Source organism: Rana temporaria, chromosome 12 (assembly GCF_905171775.1).
Source record: "Rana temporaria chromosome 12, aRanTem1.1, whole genome shotgun sequence".
NCBI classification, from domain to species: Eukaryota; Metazoa; Chordata; class Amphibia; order Anura; family Ranidae; genus Rana; species Rana temporaria.
The window spans coordinates 80,470,671-80,494,151 of NC_053500.1; the positions used below are offsets into that span (position 1 = coordinate 80,470,671).

Genomic DNA, 23,481 nt, shown 5'->3' on the forward strand with positions numbered 1-23,481 from the left:
CCGGAGCTGAAGAACGGGGTGAGCCGTGTGTAAACACGGCTTCCCCGTGCTTCACTGTGGCGGCGTATCGATCGAGTGATCCCTCATATAAGGGAGACTCGATCGATGACGTCAGTCCTACAGCCACAACCCCCTACAGTTGTAAACACACACTAGGTGTACCCCAACTCCTACAGCGCCCCCTGTGGTTATTTCCCAACTCCCAATTTAAATGCATTTTTTGCTGTGAAAATTACAATGGTCCCAAAAATGTGTCAAAATTGTCCGCCATAATGTCGCAGTCATGAAAAAAATCTCTGCCATTAGTAGTAAAAAAAAAAAATTAATAAAAATGCAATAAAACTATCCCCTATTTTGTAAACGCTATAAATTTTGCGCAAACCAATCGATAAACGCTTATTGCGATTTTTTTTACTAAAAATAGGTCGAAGAATACGTATCGGCCTAAACTGAGGGAATTTTTTTTTTTAGATATGTTTTTGGGCGATATTTATTATTATTAAGTGTAACAGATAGTGCAGCGCAGATGAAATAATAAACAATACAAATATTAAATATCAAAAGAAGTCCATAAAGTGCACAAGTGAAATAAATCAAAAAAGTGCTCCAATATAAAAGTGACTGAGTGCAGTAAATCGAAGATCAGTGATCCACAGGTAAAGATCCTCCACCAATGTATATAGATGGCCTCTCACCTCAGCCATTCGACCATGGCTAGGTCACATAGCATATTATACCTCCAAGGTATGAGCAAGACACCTCCAGATCGCAATAGACAAACAGCAAGCAGCAGCAGAACAGCTCAGCCAGTTTCCGAATCCACAGGGAGATGTATGCAAACAAGAGAGGGGACAGACTAGTGCTCTCTCTGTATACCAAACTCAATTTTATTAAAATCAACATAAAATGAACTCACAATAGATGGCACTCATAGCCGAGTGTGAAGCATAAAAGCATGTCACGGAGCTCCAGGCTTCCGAATCCACAATCAGTTCACAGATCAGCGTGTGAGGCGGCGAGCGCGGGTGACGTCACGTGACTCCTCCCCCTTCGTACGTTACGTCCCAGTAGGCGGGACTTCATCAGCATGGGGCGGAGAGATCAGCGTGCACGTCCCGCAGTGTTTTAAATAGTGTGTCGTTGCCATAGCAACATAGCACAACAATAGAGACCTGCCTACCTGCGCCATCTAGTGTCTCTTAAATAGAAGACAGCTGGCCAAACTTAGCAAATTGCCAAGCAAACAGGAAAAAACAAATGGTCAACATTAAAGAGGACCGGCAGATACAATATTCATTAAACAAGGTCATTAAATTATATTACATGACGTCAGCAACGGTCGCCTCCTCACTTAACGTTGAGTTCGATCTCAATTGTTTTATTTCCAATCATTAGTAATAATAATTTTTGCATTTTGACTATTAATCAACTTATTCTGTGTATTGGGGATTTTTATATATTTTTATATAAATTTTTTATACATTATTCATATAGTTTTATTTTACATACTGTATATTATTAATATTATATATTGGTACTGATGGAATGTTGCATTATCAACTAATATTAATACTTATGTACTATGCTGCATGATAGTGAAAATATTTTTGCTATGCAAAGTAGTGATTGAATGTTTATGGTGTCATTCATAATATTTATAATTTTTATATGTTAGTGAGGAGGCGACCGTGGCTGACGTCATGTAATATAATTTAATGACCTTGTTTAATGAATATTGTATCTGCCGGTCCTCTTAATGTTGACCATTTGTTTTTTCCTGTTTGCTTGGCAATTTGCTAAGTTTGGCCAGCTGTCTTCTATTTAAGAGACACTAGATGGCGCAGGTAGGCAGGTCTCTATTGTTGTGCTATGTTGCTATGGCAACGACACACTATTTAAAACACTGCGGGACGTGCACGCTGATCTCCCCGCCCCATGCTGATGAAGTCCCGCCTACTGGGACGCAACGTACGAAGGGGGAGGAGTCACGTGACGTCACCCGCGCTCGCCGCCTCACACGCTGATCTGTGAACTGATTATGGATTCGGAAGCCTGGAGCTCCGTGACATGCTTTTATGCTTCACACTCGGCTATGAGTGCCATCTATTGTGAGTTCATTTTATGTTGATTTTAATAAAATTTAGTTTGGTATACAGAGAGCACTAGTCTGTCCCCTCTCTTGTTTGCATACATCCCCCTGTGGATTCGGAAACTGGCTGAGCTGTTCTGCTGCTGCTTGCGGTTTGTCTATTGGGATCTGGAGGTGTCTTGCTCATACCTTGGAGGTATAATATGCTATGTGACCTAGCCATGGTCGAATGGCTGAGGTGAGAGGCCATCTATATACATTGGTGGAGGATCTTTACCTGTGGATCACTGATCTTCGATTTACTGCACTCAGTCACTTTTATATTGGAGCACTTTTTGGATTTATTTCACTTGTGCACTTTATGGACTTCTTTTGATATTTAATATTTGTATTGTTTATTATTTCATCTGCGCTGCACTATCTGTAAGGCCTCGTACACACGACAGAGATTCTCGGCAGAATTCGCCGAGAAACTCGGTCAAAACCCGGATTCTGCCGAGAATCTCTGTCGTCTGTACAGTTTTGGCTCGATGGAGCCGCCGAGGAGCTCGACGAGAAAATAGAGAACATGTTCTCTATTTTCTCGTTGGCCGCGTTGTTCTATAGGAGAAGGCGGCCCGCCGAGCTCTTCGGCGGCTTCATCCCAAAACGAGACGAGGAACTCGACGTGCCAAGCACGTCGAGTTTCTCTGTCGTGTGTACGAGGCCTTACACTTTATGCTTTTGGGACTTTTTAAATGAATTGATCCTTAGTGCTGGCTTGCAATTTTTTTGGTTTGTATTATTATTCCAGCGCTGAATTATTCCTTTATTACGATATTTATTATAACAAAAAGTCAAAAATATTGCATTTTTTTCAAAATTGTTGCTCTATTTTTGTTTATAGCGCAAAAAATAAAAACCGCAGAGGTAATCAAATACCACCAAAAGAAAGCTCTATTTGTGGGGAAAAAAGGACGCCAATTTTGTTTGGGAGCCACGTCGCACGACCGCGCAATTGTCTGTTAAAACGACGCAGTGCCGAATCGCAAAACCTGGCCTGGGCATTTAGCTGCCTAAAGGTCCGGGGCTTAAGTGGTTAATACAAACACACATAAGTAGGACTCTTACAATAAATAAAGTGGTAGGAAACTGTATGGCTGAAATCGCATTTTAATTGGACCAAACACACACAAGACCCAGTTTGTATGGCTGAAATCGCATCGCACAGACATCGCATGTGATCTGAACAGCAGTGCGTTGCAAATCACTCGCGATCTCGCACAGCGCACTAATGTGAACCAGCCCTAAGTTCATTCAGCCTTACTGGGTGTAAGTATAAAAAGTGAGAAATCAGGTGACCTCAGACACACACACACTGCAATATAACAATAAGAAGATCACTCAAGGTCGGACTAAATAAATCTCCCCTAATCACTTGTCTATGTATATTCTGATGGCTGTTCACTGGAGCATTTCCTTATGACACTGAACTGTGGCTCACCCCATATTTTGAAAACATTTAATCAAAACACAGGAAAGCCAGCCAATCCTGGGAGAGCTGAGGGGGATGTGAATTGTGCACTTTTTTTCAGAAGCTGTGCATGTCGGCAAGCTAGTGCACAAGATATGTAAATAACCTGTCACTCAAGCAAGGACTTTGGTTTTTATCTGGAAGTCTGTTGTATTTCACTGAACAATAAAAGAGGATTGCTCAGAGATGGATTAACTCTGTGTGGCAAGACTGGGCACAGATGATAGGAAATCTTATTCTCTACATTGTGACATATAAAAAAAAAAAAACAACTTCACCCATCACAGCGGGTTAAGTCAACAGACCCTTTAGGGACCGGGATCATAGACAGGGTTCCCACTCCCCTGGACCTGTACCGCATCCTGCCAGAAAATCTTTGGTATGTGGTTATAACCAAAGTACTGGAACCCAAGATCCAGCCCTCCGAAGAGAGGCATTACAGGCAAAAACGGAAAATTGTATCATACTTACCAGTAATTCTCCTTTCCTGGTGCCTATCCATGGCAGCATACTTGTGATAGAGCTCCGCCTCGACTCCTCCTTCAGGGCTAGTGAATAGAATAAATTAAAGGCATAGCCCCTCCCCCAACATTCTCCGTAATATAGAATACCGAGGGTGGGAGCGTATGCTGCCATGGATAGGCACCAGGAAAGGAAAAATTACTGATAAGTATGATACAATTTTCCGTTTTCCTGGTGCCTCCATGGCAGCATAATTGTGATAAATAACTAGCTGATATGGGTGGGATAATGCTTAACAATAAACGTTTAATTAGAAGAAGACATAGCAGCCTGAACTGCCCTTCTTCCAAACTCAACAGTCGTGAGAGCTCCTAGACCTATATGGTAGTGTCTGAAGAACGTATGGTGAGAAGACCAGGTGGCGGCCCTGCACACCGTCTTCAACAAAACATTAGCCCTTGCTGCCCAGGAAGCCGAGACTGCCCTTGTAGAATCAGCATTTACTCAGGATGAAGAATATTCTTTACCCTGTAGGCCTTCTGGATTAACTTTACAACCCAAGATGCCAGAGTTCTGATGGAAGCATCTTTGCCCCTGTATTTACTGAACAGTACAATGAAAAGTCTCTCAGAGTTTTTGAAGGGGTCGTGGCTGCTAGGTAGGCCCTGAGCACTCTGGATACATCCAGCTCACGACAAGACTCTGAACCTGTGTCTGTAAACACTGCTAGTGCCCAGGTTCCAACAGGTGGCTTGGAGTAGCGACCTTAGGTGTGAACTCTCGAAGGGGCGAAGTTCCACCCTGTTCGGGAAGAAGGAGATGTGGTTGTCACCCATCCCTAAGGTGTGAAGTTCCGAGATCCTTCTGCCAGATGTAATGGCTAGCAGGAAAGCCGTCTTTAGTGTCAGGTTCCATCTTGCTACTTGTTCCACTGAAGCAAAGGGATGGTCAGATAGAATTTCAAGGACCAGGGACAATCCCACTTAGGAAATGATCGTCTGACAGGTGTCGCCGAATCTTCAATACTCCTCTGAGGAAAGTGACTACCAAGAGATCCTCCACCCATCTCTTACTTGTTGCAGCAGAGACTGCTTCTACCTGCACTTTGAGGGAGCTCAGACCAAGCCCCTGAATGAAACCTAAAATATTGGACGTAGAGGGAAGGATTGGATCAAATCCATTTCCGGTAGCAGATGACAAGAACTTGTCCCAGATTTTTGATTATATGGCATTAGTTGCCGGTTTTTCTGGCTTTTAGAAGGGTTGTTATGACTCCTGGGGAACACCCTAGGGACTCGAACCCTCGCCTCTCAACCTCCAGATTCGAAGATTCAACTTCTGGAGGGTTTGGATGAACTAGACTGCCCTGTGACAGAAGTTGAGGGAAAGGAGGGATCCTGATTGGAGAGCTCACACTGAGGCGCATGGCTAGAGGGAACCAGGGTCTCTTCAGCCAATACGGAAGTACTGCCACCACCTGGACTGACTCCCTGAGGAGCCTCAGGAGGAATTTGAATATTAATGGCCTGGGAGGAAAGGCATATGCTGTGGTGAACCTTCAGGGGCATGACAGGGCATCCACTGCCTCGGCTTGTGGATGCTGCATTCGAGAGAAGAATCTGTCCAGCTTGGTATTCTTTGGGGAGACGAACAGGTCTACCTGAGGGGGATCCCACATGCTGGCAATCTGATGGAAGACGAGGGGGTGGAAAGCCCATTCGTTGTTGTCCAGGAAGTTTCTGGGCAACGTGTCTGCTTCCGTGTTCAACCTGCCTGGCAGATACATTGCTCTGGGGTCCAGGAGGTTCTTCTCTGCCCAGAGTGTGATCAGCATCACCACCCTGAGGAACGACCTGCTTCGAGTGCCTCCTTGCTTCTGCAGATAAGCGACAGCTGCCATGTTGTCTAGATGTAGAAGTATTCTCTGGCCTCTGATTTGGGACGCCAAAGTTAGTGCCAAGAAGGCTGTCCTCATCTCCAAGATGTTGGATACCACTCCCTGGGTAGAACATGACCATTTACCCTGTATTCTGGTTTCCCCGGAATGGGTTCCCCAGCCCTGTCCGCTTGCATCGGACATAATTGTGATCCAAGGATGGGGGACCAGGTGACTAGGTTTGGAGAGGTTTTCTGGAACTGTCCACCAGTGAAGATTCCTGTGCATTACTCCCGTCAGCAGTATCATCTGGGATAGTCGTCATTTCTTCCACTGCGCCAAGAGACCTGTCTGGAACTACCTTAAGTGCCAATGGGCCCAAGGAACCATGGGTATACAAGGAGACACTGCGCAAATGAGGCTCAGACACTGTGAAGCTGTCAGATACAGGCTCCGGATGACCTTGATCATTCTCTGGGTGACAATCCTTGCCTTTGGCGGTGGTAATGACACTGTCCCCTCCTGAGTGTTGAACATTGCACCCAGGTAGATAATCTGCTGTGTGGGTGCTAGTTGACTCCTTTCGGAATTTATTAGCCACCCTAGCTCTTTTAGGGACTGTAGAAGAATTTCCCGGTGACATACCAACTGATCCGGATTGCTTGCTAGGAGGAGGATGTCGTCCAAATAGTGATATATCCTCAAGCCCCTTTCCCGCAGGGGAACCAAAGCGGATATTAGTATCTTGGTGAACACCCTGGGAGAGGTGCACAGACCGAAAGGCAGGGCTTGAAACTGTAGGTGGGTCCATCCCACTGCAAATCTCAGACATTTTTGAAATGCAGATAGAATTAGAACGTGTAGGTACGCATCCTGCAGAAATCATCCAATCTTATGGCTGGACTGCCTGAATAATCCTCTGCAGGGACTCCATTTTGAAGCTTTTGGGGCAGATATACCGGCTGAGCCTCTGAAGGCCTGTCACAGGCCTCCACCCACCTGTCCTCTTTGGGACCAGAAATAGGGTGGAGTAGACGCCTGCGAAGCGCTCTGCCAAGGGAACCAGAACAGCCGCCCCCTGAGGCTGAAGTGACGTTAGGAAGTTTTTCAGAGCTTGAGCCCTTGGCGGAGAGGATGGAATCTCTGTTCCTTTGAAAGAATCCCGAGGTGGGGGATGAGAGAAATTCCAAAGGTGCCCCCATTGAATTGTAGACAGAACCCAGGGGTCCTGACAGCATGTGGTCCAGACTGGGACAAAGAACTTTAGCCTGGCTCCCACCGGGAGTGCCTGGGCTACTCTGGCGTCAAAAAGACTGCTTCTGCTCCTGTGGAGCCGGAAAGGTCCTTCATCTTCCTGTTCAAAAAGAATGTCTGAGTACCTTTCCAAGGTCTTTTGTTGTCTCTGGGCTGTCTTGACTGCCTAAAATCTATTGGATGTGTCTGGCGGAATCTAGAGGACCTGCCTCTGAATCTTCGCATCCTTCTATCCTGGGGAAGCACACCGGACTTCCCTCCTGACAGCCTGGAGATAGCTTTAACCGTTTTGTCTCTGAATAGTGCTTTTCCACTGAATGGGATTTTGCACCAATTTTGTTTGGAGAATAAGTCAGCCAGCCAATCTTCCAGCCAGAAGACCCTCTTCACCATTACTGAATGCAACATGGATCTTGCAGAGCATCTGATCGTGTCAATGGCCGCCACCCTGACAAAGTCTGCTGACAATCGAAGTTCTTCCAAGGCTTTAATTATATCCTCCTTGGGGACATCCTGACGCAAAGCCGTCTCAATATTATATGTCCAAGATCTTATGGCATTTGATACCGATGTGAGGGCGATAGCTGGCTTACATGCTGCTCCCGCGGCTAAATAGCTCCTCTTCAGGTCCAGGTTGGTTCGCATGCCTAGAGGTTCTTTTGAAGGAAGCGGAATCCTCCATTGGTAAAGCGCGTTCCTTTTTTTTTTTTTTTTTCCGAGTCGCACCACCGATGCGTCTACCACTGGCATGGATTCTGTTAATGGGTATAGTTTATTGAACCAGCCCCATGAAAGTTTTCTATCAGTCTTTGCCCATTCATTCTGAATGACCTGGCTAATGTCGCCTCAACAAGAAGAGATTGTATGTATGGTATCTCGCGCCAATAAATTAAATTAATTTATAAAAAGTGTTAAGCTGCTACCCAGTAATAATCAGAAGATTATGCAGTGAGAAAATATGTTGGAATGGGTGCGCTAATTAGTAAATGTGATACATACTTGATAATATAAACAAATATATATAAAACACCTATAATTACTAAAGTAAAGAAAGTCCTGTAATTACTGAGCTAAGTTACAGTGATGGGTAGCTCAGGCTACTGTGCAAAACGGATTCAAAACTGTGATAGTAAAACCAAGTCTTATTAGTGTAGATGAACACTCAAGAGAAAAGTCTATTGCCAAACGAATCCTCAAGTGATAGAAAAGTTTTGCATGGTGTTAAATCAAATAAAGTGCTGCGTGCTGTATGTTCAAATGGAGTGTTGTTTCCACCTTCACCTTTAAACTGTCACCAAATGTGAATAAATTAGATGGCTTCTTACCAGATGGTAATGTCCCTTACTTTGATATCAAAAAAGGGAACATTACGGCTTGTAACAGGGTCACCTGTAAAGTTAGTATCGTCCTGGCAGTAATGCTTGCGATGATCATTAAATGCCCGATTTATGCATGTAAAACAAGAGTAATGCGGAACATAGTGTAATATGTTTTTATTTGTATTAAAAGTATGCAGAGGGAGCCAAGTGGCCGCCTACCGTTTATGGTGCCTTGAACCCGGCACTGGGGCGAACTCGCGTGGTATCGATAATGATCCTGGGTGCTGTAAGCCGCGCTCGGTGTCCGACGTACGTTTCGTTGTAAACGTCTTCAGGAGACGCCTCCTGAAGACGTTTACAACGAAACGTACGTCGGGGCGGTACCTAACCACGCACGCATACCGTCACTTCCTGCATTGCTGGTTCCTAAACACTGCTGAGGTGGAACGCACGCCCGGACACCGAGCGCGGCTTACAGCACCCAGGATCATTATCGATACCACGCGAGTTAGCCCCAGTGCCGGGTTCAAGGCACCATAAACGGTAGGCGGCCACTTGGCTCCCTCTGCATACTTTTAATCCAAATAAAAACATATTACACTATGTTCCGCATTACTCTTGTTTTACATGCATAAATCGGGCATTTAATGATCATCGCAAGCATTACTGCCAGGACGATACTAACTTTACAGGTGACCCTGTTACAAGCCGTAATGTTCCCTTTTTTGATATCAAAGTAAGGGACATTACCATCTGGTAAGAAGCCATCTAATTTATTCACATTTGGTGACAGTTTAAAGGTGAAGGTGGAAACAACACTCCATTTGAACATACAGCACGCAGCACTTTATTTGATTTAACACCATGCAAAACTTTTCTATCACTTGAGGATTCGTTTGGCAATAGACTTTTCTCTTGAGTGTTCATCTACACTAATAAGACTTGGTTTTACTATCACAGTTTTGAATCCGTTTTGCACAGTAGCCTGAGCTACCCATCACTGTAACTTAGCTCAGTAATTACAGGACTTTCTTTACTTTAGTAATTATAGGTGTTTTATATATATTTGTTTATTTATATTATCAAGTATGTATCACATTTACTAATTAGCGCACCCATTCCAACATATTTTCTCAACAAGAAGAGAACCTGCCTCCCTTTGAGGATGGGAAGTAACTCGTAGACTCTTGGGGAGGCTCTTCTGCGTCTTCTCAGGTGACTGCAGTTTTGACTGCCTGGAAGAACAGCTTTACCAAGGAGAGACTGAAGCCAGAAGGTCGACTCCTCTGAAGAGTCTACAGGTGGTGAATCTCTAGCTGGTCAGCCTGACAGTGGCAGAGGTGTACTGACTGCTGCAGGACCAGGGAGATTAGGTTCTGTAGCCTGAACCTGGGACAACTGCTGAAGTGGTTAAGCGGGGACCAAAGTCGCAAGCTCGGAGAAGGAGTCCTTCATTGTTCACTTGAGCAGGTCTACAGCGTGCTGATTTTCTAGCTCTCAGCCGGACTCATAGTCCATAAAACAGTCCTTACAGACCACTCTGTCTGGTAGTGGTGTGGCCCCACCTGTCCAGCATTTCTTCTTTGTATAGGTCCTAGGAGAGGGGGAAGGATCTTGTCCTCTGGATCTTGATCTCTCTGATCTATGACGTGAAGAATGAGACCTGCGGTCTGATCTGTCGTCATCACGGTGTCTTGAAGATTTTCTGGACCTCTTGGAGTGGGCAGGGCCACGGTGTAAGGAACTCACATTAGACAGTGAGCGCACTTTTTTTTTTTTTTTTTTTCAATACTCACATATAGTTGGTCACATACCTAATAGGGGTGCGAGGATCTTTGTTTGCAAGATAAATGACTAATTGCGGAGTTAGGCAAAAGGATCAGCTGCGGAAATTTAGAAAGAAAGGGAAAAACAAAAAGGAACTATGGAGTTTTTTTTTTTTTTTTTTTTTAATAACATACATTTATTTTAATTATTTTATCTAGCACCATTTTTTTTTTTTTTTTTTTTTTTTTGAGAATAAACACAAAAAGGTAGCTACCACAGAGCAGCATCAGTGAAACCTAGCAGGGCACAGCTGAGGAGACTCTGACGGCTAACCCTGAATCTGAACTTAACTAGGCTCAGGTGGATGGGCTAATAATCCCATAAACCACCATTGCAAAGTGACTCTGGAAGAAAAAGGGCAAATCTGGCCCCTCTTCCAGAATCCAAGATGGCCGCAGTGATGTCGAGTGATATACAAAACAAAACAAAAACTGTAGCCCACCGCTGATTTCGGGGGAAACAATCAACAACTGCAAGCCTGTCAGGATAAAAGGCACCTGCCCCATCAAACTGACCGGACTTAAAGGGAGCATCACAAAAAATAAAACAACAAGCACACCTTTTTTTTTTTTTTTTTAAAAGGAGACCTAACAGGCAAGTTAAAAGGAAGGAAGGGATGGGAGAGGGGAGAGACAAAAAAACAATATATGCCTAAAAATAAAATGGAAACCACCAGCCTGGAAAGATGTGAGCTGATCCTTTTGCGACTCCACTGCATTCATCATGGATGCGATAGCAGACTTCGTTCCTAAACGGAAACTCTGCGAAATGACCCCAACAGATCCACAGAGGGGTCTCCCAGACTTATTAGCGCTAAGAGCGGCCCAAGAACAGGGCGCCCGGGAAAGGCTAAACCCGGCGGACGCTGCCGATTGCAGAGGTATGGACATACATCTACTCTTCACCAGCACAAGAAGGTATGAGGGAAAAAAGGAGAAAGGAGAATGTTGGGGGAGGGGCTATGCCTTTAATTTATTCTATTCACTAGCCCTGAAGGAGGAGTCGAGGCGGAGCTCTATCACAAGTATGCTGCCATGGAGGCACCAGGAAAACCTTTTGCTTCGGATACGAGGCCCCAGGTACCATCCACTTTGGCCTCAATGGCACTTTGGATGGATCTGGTCTTTATGGAGGCTATTTAATACCAGCATGGATCCCTCCAATGGAGCTCCTCAGAGCACATCTTCACTTGTGACCAATACCTTAGACACTGGTGAAAAAACTGAGATGCTCCCAGTATGGGAGGGGTTATATAGGGAGGATACTTCCTGTCCATCTAATTGATTACACCAGTGTCCAGCACCTGGGTGGGATATAACCCAATTAGTAGGCTTTGTGTCCTGTGATGTACAATAAAGAAACTGCATTTTTCATTGCACATGACTGGATTATGGAAGTCGGCAGAACTTCACCTCATTCACTAAACTCTGGGGCACATTTCCTTTCAAAATGAGCAGGATATTACCCTTTACCACTTCATCTCCAAAAGGTTTCACCCCTTAAGACCCCTTTCACACTGGAGCGTTTTTTGGGCCGTTTTTCAGGCGCTTTGGCGTTAAAAAAAAATCCTCATCTGCAATCCCAATGTGAAAGCCTGAGTGCTTTCAGAGCCCTTTCACACTGAAAAAAGCATGACAGGTCCTCTTAAATATGAGATCTGGGGTCAAAAAGACCTCAGATCTCATATTTAGACTTAAATGCAAAAAAAAAAAAAAGGAAAATGTCATTTAAAAAAAATGACAACAAAAAAATTGTCTCTTTAAGAGGCTGGGCGGGACTGACGTTTTGACGTCACTTCCGCCCAGCAAAGCTATGAGGACGGGTGGGGGCCATCTTGCCCTCACTCAAGTCCTCACACACCAGGCAGCAGCATCCGATCTCCTCCGCCGCTACCGACGGCTCCGGTAAGCGGCGGAGGGCACGGAAGAGCGGCGGGAGGGGGGGGCCCTCTCCCGCCACCGATAACGGCGATCTTGCGGCGAATCTGCCGCAGAGACCGCCGTTATCGTTTACACGGCCGCCCACTGTAAAGATGGATACCTTAGTTGTGGCAGCAGCTGCTGCCGTTACGGAGATATCCATCTTTAAAAACAGGACGTATATATACAGTGGGCGGTCGTTAAGTGGTTAATGACCAAGCTATTTTTTGCGGTATGGCACTGCATTACTTGAACTGACAAATGTGCGGTCATGCAACGCTGTACTCAAATAATTTTATTTTTCCCCCCCCCCACAAATAGAGCTTTCCTTGGTGGTATTTGATTACCTCTGTGGGAAGAAGAAGAAAGAAGAAGAAAACACTAATATTTTTTACTTTCTGCTATAAAACACATCCAATAATTTTCTTTAAAAGGGAATCAAATTTATTCATCAATTTAGGCCAACATGCTACATATTTTTGGTACAAAAAAAATCCCAATAAGCATATTTCGTTTGGTTTGCGCAAAAGTTAGAGTCTACAACCTATGGGATATTTTTATTTCATTTTTTTTTTTCCCCATTTCACGCAATAGAGCTGAGCTTCCGCAGTACATCTGTGGTGGTCGGTCGGCAAGTGGTTAATCCATTGTGTACAACTGTGTTGCGAGCTGTGATCGGTCAATGTGTTCACATGGTACACACAGGGCCAATCACAGCCCATTTGTACCATGTGATTAGCTCTGGCCCATCACAACAAAAACTGAATGAATAAATAAAAAAAAAAAAATCATCATCAAATCCTGGAAAAAAATCCCCGCCTCCCCCCCCCCCCCCCCCATTTCTTAATTTTTCAAAAATGGCAAAAAAAAATTACAAAGTTCAAAAACCTCCCCATGCCTCTTACTAAATCCCATGGACTGTTTACTTTCCAAAAAGGGGCCATTTGGGGGATATTTGTACTGTCCTGACATTTTTGGGCCTCAAGAAATGAGTCAGTACATCAGGATTGATAAGTTTTTAGATATACATGCACACCATGGTTTGTGGACTCTATAAAACTTTCCTATAGACTAAATAATATACACTAATTTGGGTTATTTTCAAAGAAATGTAGCAGAATACATTTTGACACAATATTCTTTTGGTGATATTTAATCACCACTGTTTGTAATTTTTCATTTAGCAAAAAAAATATATATATTTTTATGAGGAACAATTATTTGCAAAATGTTATAACAGAAATGAAGAAAAACACGTTTTCGTTTTTTTGCTAAATGAAAAAATACAAACAGTGGTGATTAAATATGACCAAAAGAAAGCTCTAGTTGCATGACTGTGCAATTGTCACTCAGTAACAAAACCAAAAGCTGGCCTGGGCAGGAAGGGGGCAACTATGCCCGGAATTAAAGTGGATAGAGAATATATATAATATATATCTCTCAACTTCAATGCTGGGCACAGTTGCCCCCTTCCTGCCCAGGCCAGCTTTTGGCTGTTACACTTTGAGTGACAATTATATATACATACACACATTCAATACTTATCTGAATTTGCTTTTTACAAGTAGATACAAACTACATTAGAACGATTGAACACTTACAGCAATGGCCCACCAGTGGCGTAGACGAAACACAGCATAACCCATGAGGAGGACAGAAAACCGGAACACTGCTAGAAGCTGGAGAAAGAGCACAACATTTTTAAGAAACTATAACAAGATTACAATACATCATTATTAGAACACACAGAATTCTCCCGATTGTTCATGTGACAAAGTACACAATGAAAATGTAGGACTTTATCAAGGTATTTTAACATGCAAACATTAAAGTAAAAAACTTTAGGCAAAACTTTCTTTTTCATTTTGGATAGCGCAAGGGAGGGTTAAAACCTCTGTCAGATTTTTCACCATCTGTGTCCTATTGGGGAAGATTTCCCTTCACTTCCTTGTCTCATAACCAAACCAGAAGTGAGGAAATTCCTATAAATTAAGGGAATTCTTTGAGGACCCCCATGTCACCAGAACTAGGTGTTTCCATTGGAAGATTTTACTTTTTTGGAGACAACCCAAAATTTGGGATTTTCTTTTACTTTCACCGATAATGCGAATCTGGACAAATAGAGAAGATGAATCTACTTAATGGGGACACAGACAACAATAAAAAAAGACAGACATTCTAATCCCTATGCACTCCATCTAACACTAAAAAAAGTTTTGCCTTACTCTTGGCATACTTTATCCTTCCTTTAACCACTTAACGCCCGCCGCACGCCTATTTACGTCCACAGAATGGCACGTACAGGCAGATGGGCATATATATACGTCCCTGCCTTCTAGCAGGTCGGGGGTCCGATCGGAACCCCCCCCACCCGGCTGCGTGCGGCTTACCTCGGGGAGCGATCCAGGACGACGGCGCGGCTATTCGTTTATAGCCGCTCCGTCGCGATCGCTCCCCGGAGCTGAAGAACGGGGAGAGCAATTCAAATGCATTTTTTGCTGTGAAAATGACAATGTTCCCAAAAATGTGTCAAAATTGTCTGAAGTGTCTGCCATAATGTCGCAGTCACGAGAAAAAAAAAAAAAAAAAAAAAAAAAAAAAATCGCTGATCGCCGCCAATAGTAGTAAAAAAAAATAATTAATAAAAATGCAATAAAACTATCCCCTATTTTGTAAACGCTATACATTTTGCGCAAACCAAATCGATAAACACTTATTGCGATTTTTTTTTACCAAAAATAGGTAGAAGAATACGTATCGGCCTAAACTGAGGAAAAAAATAATTTTTATATATGTTTTTGGGGGATATTTATTATAGCAAAAAGTAAAAAATATTGCATTTTTTTCAAAATTGTCGCTCTATTTTTGTTTATAGCGCAAAAAATAAAAACCGCAGAGGTGATCAAATACCACCAAAAGAAAGCTCTATTTGTGGGGAAAAAAGGACGCCAATTTTGTTTGGGAGCCACGTCGCACGACCGCGCAATTGTCAGTTAAAGCGACGCAGTGCCGAATCGCAAAACCTGGCCTGGGCATTTAGCAACAAAATGGTCCGGGGGTTAAGTGGTTAAACAGGGCCTACACATAAGGTGATACTAGTTAAAGAAAATGTTGCCTTTTCAATCATTTACTCCACAAAAAAAAAAAAGTCAATAGATGAAATGGTAAACTGTGAAAAAAGTAAATACACCATTTGCATCAGAAGCTGGTATTGCTCCCTTAGCAAAAATGACCTTTCACAGATGTTTTGCATAACTGCCCACCAGGCCCTGACATGGACTCTGAAACGTTTAACCACTCCTCTATGCAAATTCCTTCAGATGAAAGGTTTGAGAGTTTATTCTCCAATGTCAGGTCGATTTAGTGAGTATACAATCCAATCTAGCAACCCATCACCCCATATGATATCACTCCCCAGAGTCCAACAGTCCCTCATACCCCAATTAGCTCCAGTTCTACATAACTGAATCTTCTTGACACAAAAGCTTCAAACATCCAGAAGAAAATGACCAGTCTGCTGTCTGTCTGGAAACATGCAACTTACATCATGTTGTGCAAGCCAGCATGGAGGGTGGAGGGAGCTACCAAAAGCAAAGTAAATGACCACCGACATGGCGTGGTTTCCAACCAGGCACAGAGTACAATCACTGCTAGAGCCAGTGACTGACAAAAGCTTGTTTCCAACTAAAACCAGTCAGAGAGAGTGACCCTTCTGCACAACAGTAAAGCAGTGTCCATCACATTAGCACTGCCACAGCTGCCACAAAAATCACTGCTATACCCAAGATGTGGATATTGGATATGGATGATGCATTATTGATAACCACACTGTTTGGTCAATATTGCAGACATCCACACCTATCAGTTCCACAAGTGATACACTCAGGTTTATATGTGCTATCACTTATATTCCCACTGCAAGAGCTGTATGTGTGCTTCCCTTTTCCTCTCTCCCCAGAAAAGGGATAGAGCAAATGTTTATAGAGAAGACTGAATGTCATTTTGCCTACTGGTAATCAGATATTGCCTGCTCTTCTATGTCTAAACCTTCAGATTTAAGCCCCATACACACGATCCGAAACGATCGTACGATAATCGGATCGTTAGTACAGAGCTTTCGAAAGCCGATCAGGACAGTTCATCCGATTTTATTCTATCGGACATGCACAATTTTTTTTTTCGTATTATGCCAGATCGTACGATTTTCGTTTAATCAGTACAGCTGTCATTCTAAAATGCAATACAAATGCATTACAACACATGACATCACTTCCGATTTTTTATTCTGCCGTGCGAGAATTTTCGTGACTTTAGTAAACTCAGATTCGACGCAAGATTAGCATACAAAAAAAAAAAAAAATAATCATTCGTCCGATAATCGGATTGTGTGTACCATAATTAAAAAAATAAAAATAAAATTATAGGATTTCTGTACTCACCGTAAAATCCTTTTCTCTGAAGTTCATTGATGGACACAGCACTTTAATATTGACCTTAGGGTTATAATCTCCACCTTCAGGAGAGGACTAGACAGAACATGTTAAAAAAGCAAAACTGCATAGTATCGCCCATAGTGACCCCTCACACTGCATCCAACAGCTCAGTTTGTCAAAAAGCAGTACAAACAAAAAAAGGAGGTGTGGGTGCTGTGTCCGTCAATGAACTTCAGAGAAAATCCTATTTTCTCCTTCGTTTATTAACTGACACAGCACTTTAATCTTGACCTTAGGGACGTCCCCAAGCAGTGTAAAAAAACGAGGGTTGGGAACAGCAAAAAAATAAATAAAAAATAAATAAATACAAAAAAAAAAAAAAACGCCACCCATAACAACCAGAGCTCCTCAACGGAGGAGTTGCAACCTTGAATAGCCGCCTGCAAAACCTTGCGGCCGAAGGAAGCATCCGCAGATGCACTCACATCAACCTTGTAACATTTTGTGAAAGTGTAAACAGACGACCATGTCGCCGCCTTACACACCTGGGAAACTGACGTTTCATGTCGGAAAGCTCAGGAGGCACCAATTACCCTGGTCGAATGTGCCGTGACAGGAAAGGGAGGGGCCCACCCACCCTTTTAAGGCATAAGCCTGGATCAAGGTCTGTCTAATCCACCGAGAAATGGTGGCCGATGAGACCGCCAGGCCCTTCTTAGGACCAGCTACCGACAAACAGTGAAGCTCACCTCCGAAACGGAGCCGTAGCAGACAGATACACCCTCAGAGCCCGGACCACGTCCAAGGAATGCAACGCAACCTCTTTAGGATGAGATGGCCGAGGACACGAGGATGGAAGCACAATGTCCTCATTTAGTTGAAAAGCAAAAACAACTTTCGGGAGAAACTAAGGCTGCGGGCGTAGCACCGCCTTATCCTTGTGGAGGATCAAGTAGGGAGACTTGCAAGACAATGCCGCCAACTCAGAAACCTCCCTGGCAGATGTAATCGCCACTAGAAAGGCTACTTTTTGTGAGAGCGTCAATAGGGGAGGGATTTCCCTAATGTTCTCAAATGGCGGTTTCTGAAGCACCAAGAGCACCTGATTTAAATCCCATGGAGGCAGCGGAGGCTGAACCGGAGGGGCCACATGTCGAACCCCTTGCACAAATGAATGAGCTGCCATGGGCCGCTGAAAAAAAAAAAGACAGCCAAGGCAGAAATCTGCCCCTTAATGGTGCCTAAGGCAACAGCCATGCCATTAAAGCCAGCGACTGTAAAGCAGGATGAAGTATAGGACCTTGCGACAAAAGAAACATCCGCCACCATCCAAACTATGTCGGGGTACCAGGGACACTGAGGCCAATCTGGGGCAATTAGAATGACCGGAATCCCCTCGGTCTCCACGAAGCAGTCGAGGGAGAAGTTTCAGCAGGTAATGCCCCCATGGAGCTACCAACGCGTCTGCCCCATCCACCCAGGGATCTGGCCACAAACCTCAATACCTTCCGATTAAGTCAAAAAGCCAGGAAATCCACGTCTGGCGTGCTCCATCTTAGGCATAGGAGTGGAAATACATCGGGATGTAGTGACCATTCCCCTTGGTCCAGCATCTGACGACTTAAGTAGTCTGCTTGCCAGTTTTCTATGCCCGGAATGTACACAGCCAATAGAGCCGGCAGGCGTTGCTCTTCCCCACCGCAGGATGTGAGCGATCTCCAAAGCTGCAGCCAAGCTCCTTGTTCCTCCTTGATGGTTGACATACGCCACTGCTGTGGCATTGTCCGACTGAATCTCAACTGGGTGACCCTGCAGCCTCCATGACCATGTTGAGAGGCACTGCCTGATCGCCCGAAGTTCCAGCACATTAATCGGCAGGCGGGATTCTTCCTGCGTCCAGCAACCCTGTGCCAACTGAACGCCCCAAACACCCCCCCAACCAGTCAGGCTGGTGCCCGTCGTGATCACCGTCCAATGACAAGGAAGGAACGACCTCCCGGACAGAAGGGCCGGAGACTTTAGCCACCAGATCAGAGATTCCCTGACTAGGTGGCTCACCTGAATCTGGCAATCCAGAGATAACGAAGACTTGTCCCATTTGGACAGGATCTTCTTTTGCAAGATTCGAGTGTGGAATTGAGCATATGGCACTGCCTGGAAAGTGGCCACCATGAGACCCAGGATTCGCATGCAAAAACTAAGTGACGACTACTTGCGGGATGCCAACAGCTTCACCGCAGCCTGAAGAGTCTGCAGCTTGTCCGAAGGGAGAAAAACTCTTGCCTGAGGAGTCCAGAATTAAGCCCAGGTACTCCAGACGTTGAGTCGGCACCAACACCGACTTCTGGAGGTTCAGTTCCCAACCAAACTCCCGAAGAGTCTGACAGGCGATCGCCACATCCTCCTCTAATTCTGAGGCAGAAGCTGCTCTCAGAAGACGGTCGTCCAGGTAGCCCACGATTGCGATCCTGCGGATCCGGGCTGACAAAAAAAAAAAAAAAAAGGAAAAAGGAGGGCCCTGGCCGACTGCGTGGATCCTTACCTTTTCGGGATTGTGGGAGCAGCGTACTCTTACACCCAGTAACATTCTTAACAATGTCATCCAATTTTGCCCATTCAGCAAGCGTCTGAGAAACCAGGGTCGTGGCCAATACTAGCCGCAATGCTGACCCCACCACCGTGAACATGGACCGAGCGACTGCCTCAGCCATTCCATCAGTGGGGTCCTTAAAAGCCAGGGTCCCCTCCACCGGAATCGTGGTTACCTTGTTTAACCTGGAGACCGGGGGGTCCACAATCAGGGGAGATGTCCATTTCTTCAGGAAACTCTCCTCAAAGGGGTACCGTACCGCCATGCGTTTTGGGACCGAAAAAAGGTCCGCTGCGGCCATTCCCATTCTTTGTAAATAAACTCATCAAAGTAAGTTAGGCAGGGAAACACCTTAGCCGTTCAGGCAGGCTTGTGGGACCCAAAAGGAACCGATACCTCTGTAGATGCGCCCACCGCATCCTCCATCTTTATGGTTATACCGCACCGCTGTGATAAGTGCTCCTACAAGCGCCCTTTCCTGCGCTGACCTGGACAGTCATTCTCACTGTCCGAAAGGTCGAGGTCCATATCCTCTGAAACATCAGAACAGGGGCTGTGTGCCACAGCAAGGCCCGAGTCTGAATCAGCGCTTTTTTCAGAAGTCGAGGGGGCGTTTTTTACCCCCCTTGGGCCGGCACGCTGCTTCCACCCAGGCAACAAAGGACTCCAGGACTGCCGATAAAGCGTCCATAGGCACCGCAGGTGCAGGGGAACCAGTTGCCATCACAGGGATGTCTGGAGAAAAAAGCGCCAGCTTCTGATGCCATGCTGACCCACCCCCGCCGGACACCCCGCAGAACTCACCCCCCCCCCAGCCCGGGTACTGCGTTGCGCCGTCCGCTCTCCCTCACAAGGTGTTCTGTGCATTTCGCGCCATTCCAGAAGGATAACCAGCAAAAACAATCTGACACTACAAGAAAATGGCCGCCGGCCACCTCAGAAAGAAAAACGCTTGAGGGCTCCGGAAAGATTGCCGCTGAACATCATGACTAAGGCTACAGAAAAATGGCCACGGACTTCCTTACTAAAGCTACAGGAAAATGGCGCGACCACACTGACCCTCTGCGCGGTAGTCTCACACAATGTGAACACCCCACTATGCCCAAAAATAGGGAAGGGAACAGCGGACCCCCAACACCCAAGCATAGGGAGGAGGGAAGGGACGGGGAGAGAAAAAGAGAAGAATGAGAGACCCCCAATCCAACCTCCCAGGGTTGCTGAGGCAGGCGGAACCATACTTACCTCTCCCGTGAGGACTGCTGGACGCATTCCATGGACAGACCCATCACCTAAGCGGTACTGGGAGGCTGTCGGCCATGGCACACTGACACGGACAGCAGTAGCCCAGTCATATATGTGCCCCGGAGCATATAGCTCGCCGACCGCCCCTGGATCAGACTGGGCATGTCGTGGCCAACCCAGTGCGTAGCTAAGGCCTGCTCACGCTCGATGGCTGAGCTGGGGAGACTACCAGGATCTATATTATCCAGCATGTCACCCAGCCTGGCTGTTGATATTAGATCACAGGAATCAAAAAGCAGAAAAAGAAAAAAAAATTAAAAAGTCTCCAGGACCAAGGTCCTTCTACACTAGGCAGAAAAAAAAATGAGCTGCTGGATGAGCAGCTTATAGCCAGTAGGACCGCCCCCCTGGGCGGTAATGTGCATTTTTGCTGTTTTTAACATGTTCTGCCTAGTCCTCTCCTGAAGGTGGCGATATAACCATAAGGTCAAGATTAAAGTGCTGTGTCCGCCAATGAACGAAAGAGAAACATAGGTTCCTCAAACTTTAATCAGCCGTACTTTAGCATTGTGAGATTTGTGTTATTACTTTTGAGTCCAACGAGAGCCCAGATTTAGGAGAACATTTGTTAAGCCCCGATTACTACCAGCATAATACGATGGCAGAACCATCTTTTGAAGAAAAATTTAACACATTAAAATGTCAGCTTTACCTTAGATGCAGCTCAGCCCCCTTGGCTGTGCAAAGCAGTGTTTGCTTTTATTTCTATTTTTCTAGCACCTGCGGTCCACTTCCTTCTATATGGAAATGAATGGGTGGAGAGATAAAAGCTTGGTAGGGGGGGCATGGCCTGGATTCCAAATTGGGTCCAGCTCATCACCCACACGTAGTATTTCCAAAAAATTGTCCAGTTTGGGGCAGGACCAGAACATATGGAGAATAGCTCCCCTTTCAGTCTGGCACCTCCAGCAACAATCAGAGGTAGCAGGAAAGATTTTGTGTAACTTCACTGGTGTTCTGTACCACCTAGTCGCTTGCATCCTCGTGCAAATGGAGGATTTGTACGCAAGTCGGAGAATGTTTTCTTTGGATTGTGCAAAGAATGCCACCTCCAAATTGTATGTCCATCTAACAACCCTAGAGAAACTAAGACTTAAATGGTCTAAGGATATTCCTGAACTTGACAATGTCGATTAGGATGACATATGGGACTTTCTATTTAACTCTGATTCAGTTCAAGATGGTCCACAGGGCATTTTACACTCCTCATATATGATATAAAATCAATCCAGACTCTGTCCCTGGTTAGCGATGTGGGGGGGGGGGGGGGGAAGGATTCCTGGAGACTTTACTCATTTTTTGGACTTGTCCAGAAATAGTGGGGTACTGGGAAGAGATATTTTTATATTACAAATTACTTTTAATCCGCTACAACCATCAATAGCAATATGTATTCTGGGTCGGATAGAGCAATATATTCCCACGGTAGCAGGGCGTACTCTGGTGGGGCTGCTTTTGTTCTATTCTCGTAAAGCTATAGCTCTTAGTTGGAAAAAACTACCCTCCCATTTCGTTTTGCACAGAGTGGCCCCGATCTACGTCTTCTGGGGTCCCTCGGCGGCTGTCTCTGGTCCTCCCCGCAAGTACTGACCACAGTCATGCGAGAGCACTCGCATGGTGGTGAGTAATTGCGGGCGTGCTCACTGTATCACTCGGCCCCGCCCCTCGGCACGCCACGTCAGCGCCCAGGCTGAGCGGCGAAGATGATCTTGGGGCCGCGCGCGGGACTTTCGACGGGTCAGGTGAGTAAAACGGGGGCCCGGGGCGGTATACACTGAAGTTATTTCACCTTAATGCATAGATTGCATTAAGGTGAAAAAACATTTTCCTTTACAACTCCTTTAATAACAATAGCTTACCATTATATAAGGGGACCTATATTAATAGAGGCTGTCACCTCAAATATGAGAAGGTTTGGTACAAATGGCTGATGGATTCTTCCACAGCCTCTGAAGCTTTTTAGAGGAATACGACTATTAAATTTGAAAATCGAGTTAACAGGAGTACTAAATTATTTTTTTACGCTATAACCTGATGTAATGATCATTGCAAGAACTCCATAAATACCATGCAAGACCAATGTATGGATGTAGGTTTTTTTTTTTTATTTGTGTTGTTGCTATTTTTTTTTTTTGCTTTGTCTTTGTATGTGTACGGTTTTGTAAATTTTTTGTCTGTGTTTTAAAAAATTTATAAAAACGTATATTTAAAAAATATTTTTTTTTTTTTAAAAAACCAAGATTGTTCTTCTGGAATAAAGTTTTTTTTACAAAATAAAAGCTGACCATTGTAAACACCCATTTCAATGTAAAATGGTTTGTCTCAACTCTCTGCTACTTTGGCTTGGTTTGTCAAAATAATCTTAAAGTGGTTTTTGAACCATTAGCGCCGTCTCCTATTATTGCAGTGCTCACCTCTGTGTGTGATTTACAGTAGAAAAAAAAAAATGCTGTAAATACCTAATTTCAGAGCGGAGAACCGCAATCACGACCGCCAGCTTTCTCCTTTCCTTATCAGTCATATGCAGCGGGGGGAACCGAGATTCCCCCGCTGTCAAGTCAGGAGGGGAGGAGTAGAGAGCCGGCCAGTCATGTGATCACGGATCGCAACTCTTAAATGAGGTATTTATAGCATTTTTTTTTATAAATCACACACAGAGAGGGACACTATAATAATAGGAGACAGTGCTGATGGTGCTTACATGTTACAGTTATGCAAACAGCAGGAGGGGGAGGGGGGAGGAGGCTTCACGGTTACGAGCTGACAGGCAGAGAGGGGAGGACACAGAGGAGAGCAGAGAGGATGACAGAGGCACGTAAACTGACCATGGTGTCAGGGATCATCAGCCATGATACACCATGGTCAGTTTACAGAGGGGAGGGCAAAAACTGTCAGGA

The 23,481-nt window shown here is 44.8% G+C and overlaps 1 protein-coding gene across 3 annotated transcripts in view; it reads right to left on the reverse strand.

The window, feature by feature from the left end:
* The window catches only part of STARD3 (StAR related lipid transfer domain containing 3), a 153,405-nt gene that overhangs the window by 114,676 nt on the left and 15,248 nt on the right, over positions 1-23,481 (reverse strand). For all 3 annotated transcript variants that reach the window (XM_040331399.1, XM_040331400.1, XM_040331401.1), the window contains one exon: positions 13,861-13,938. In XM_040331399.1, coding sequence (XP_040187333.1) covers positions 13,861-13,938 — 78 coding nt within the window. The remainder of the gene's footprint in view (positions 1-13,860; positions 13,939-23,481) is intronic.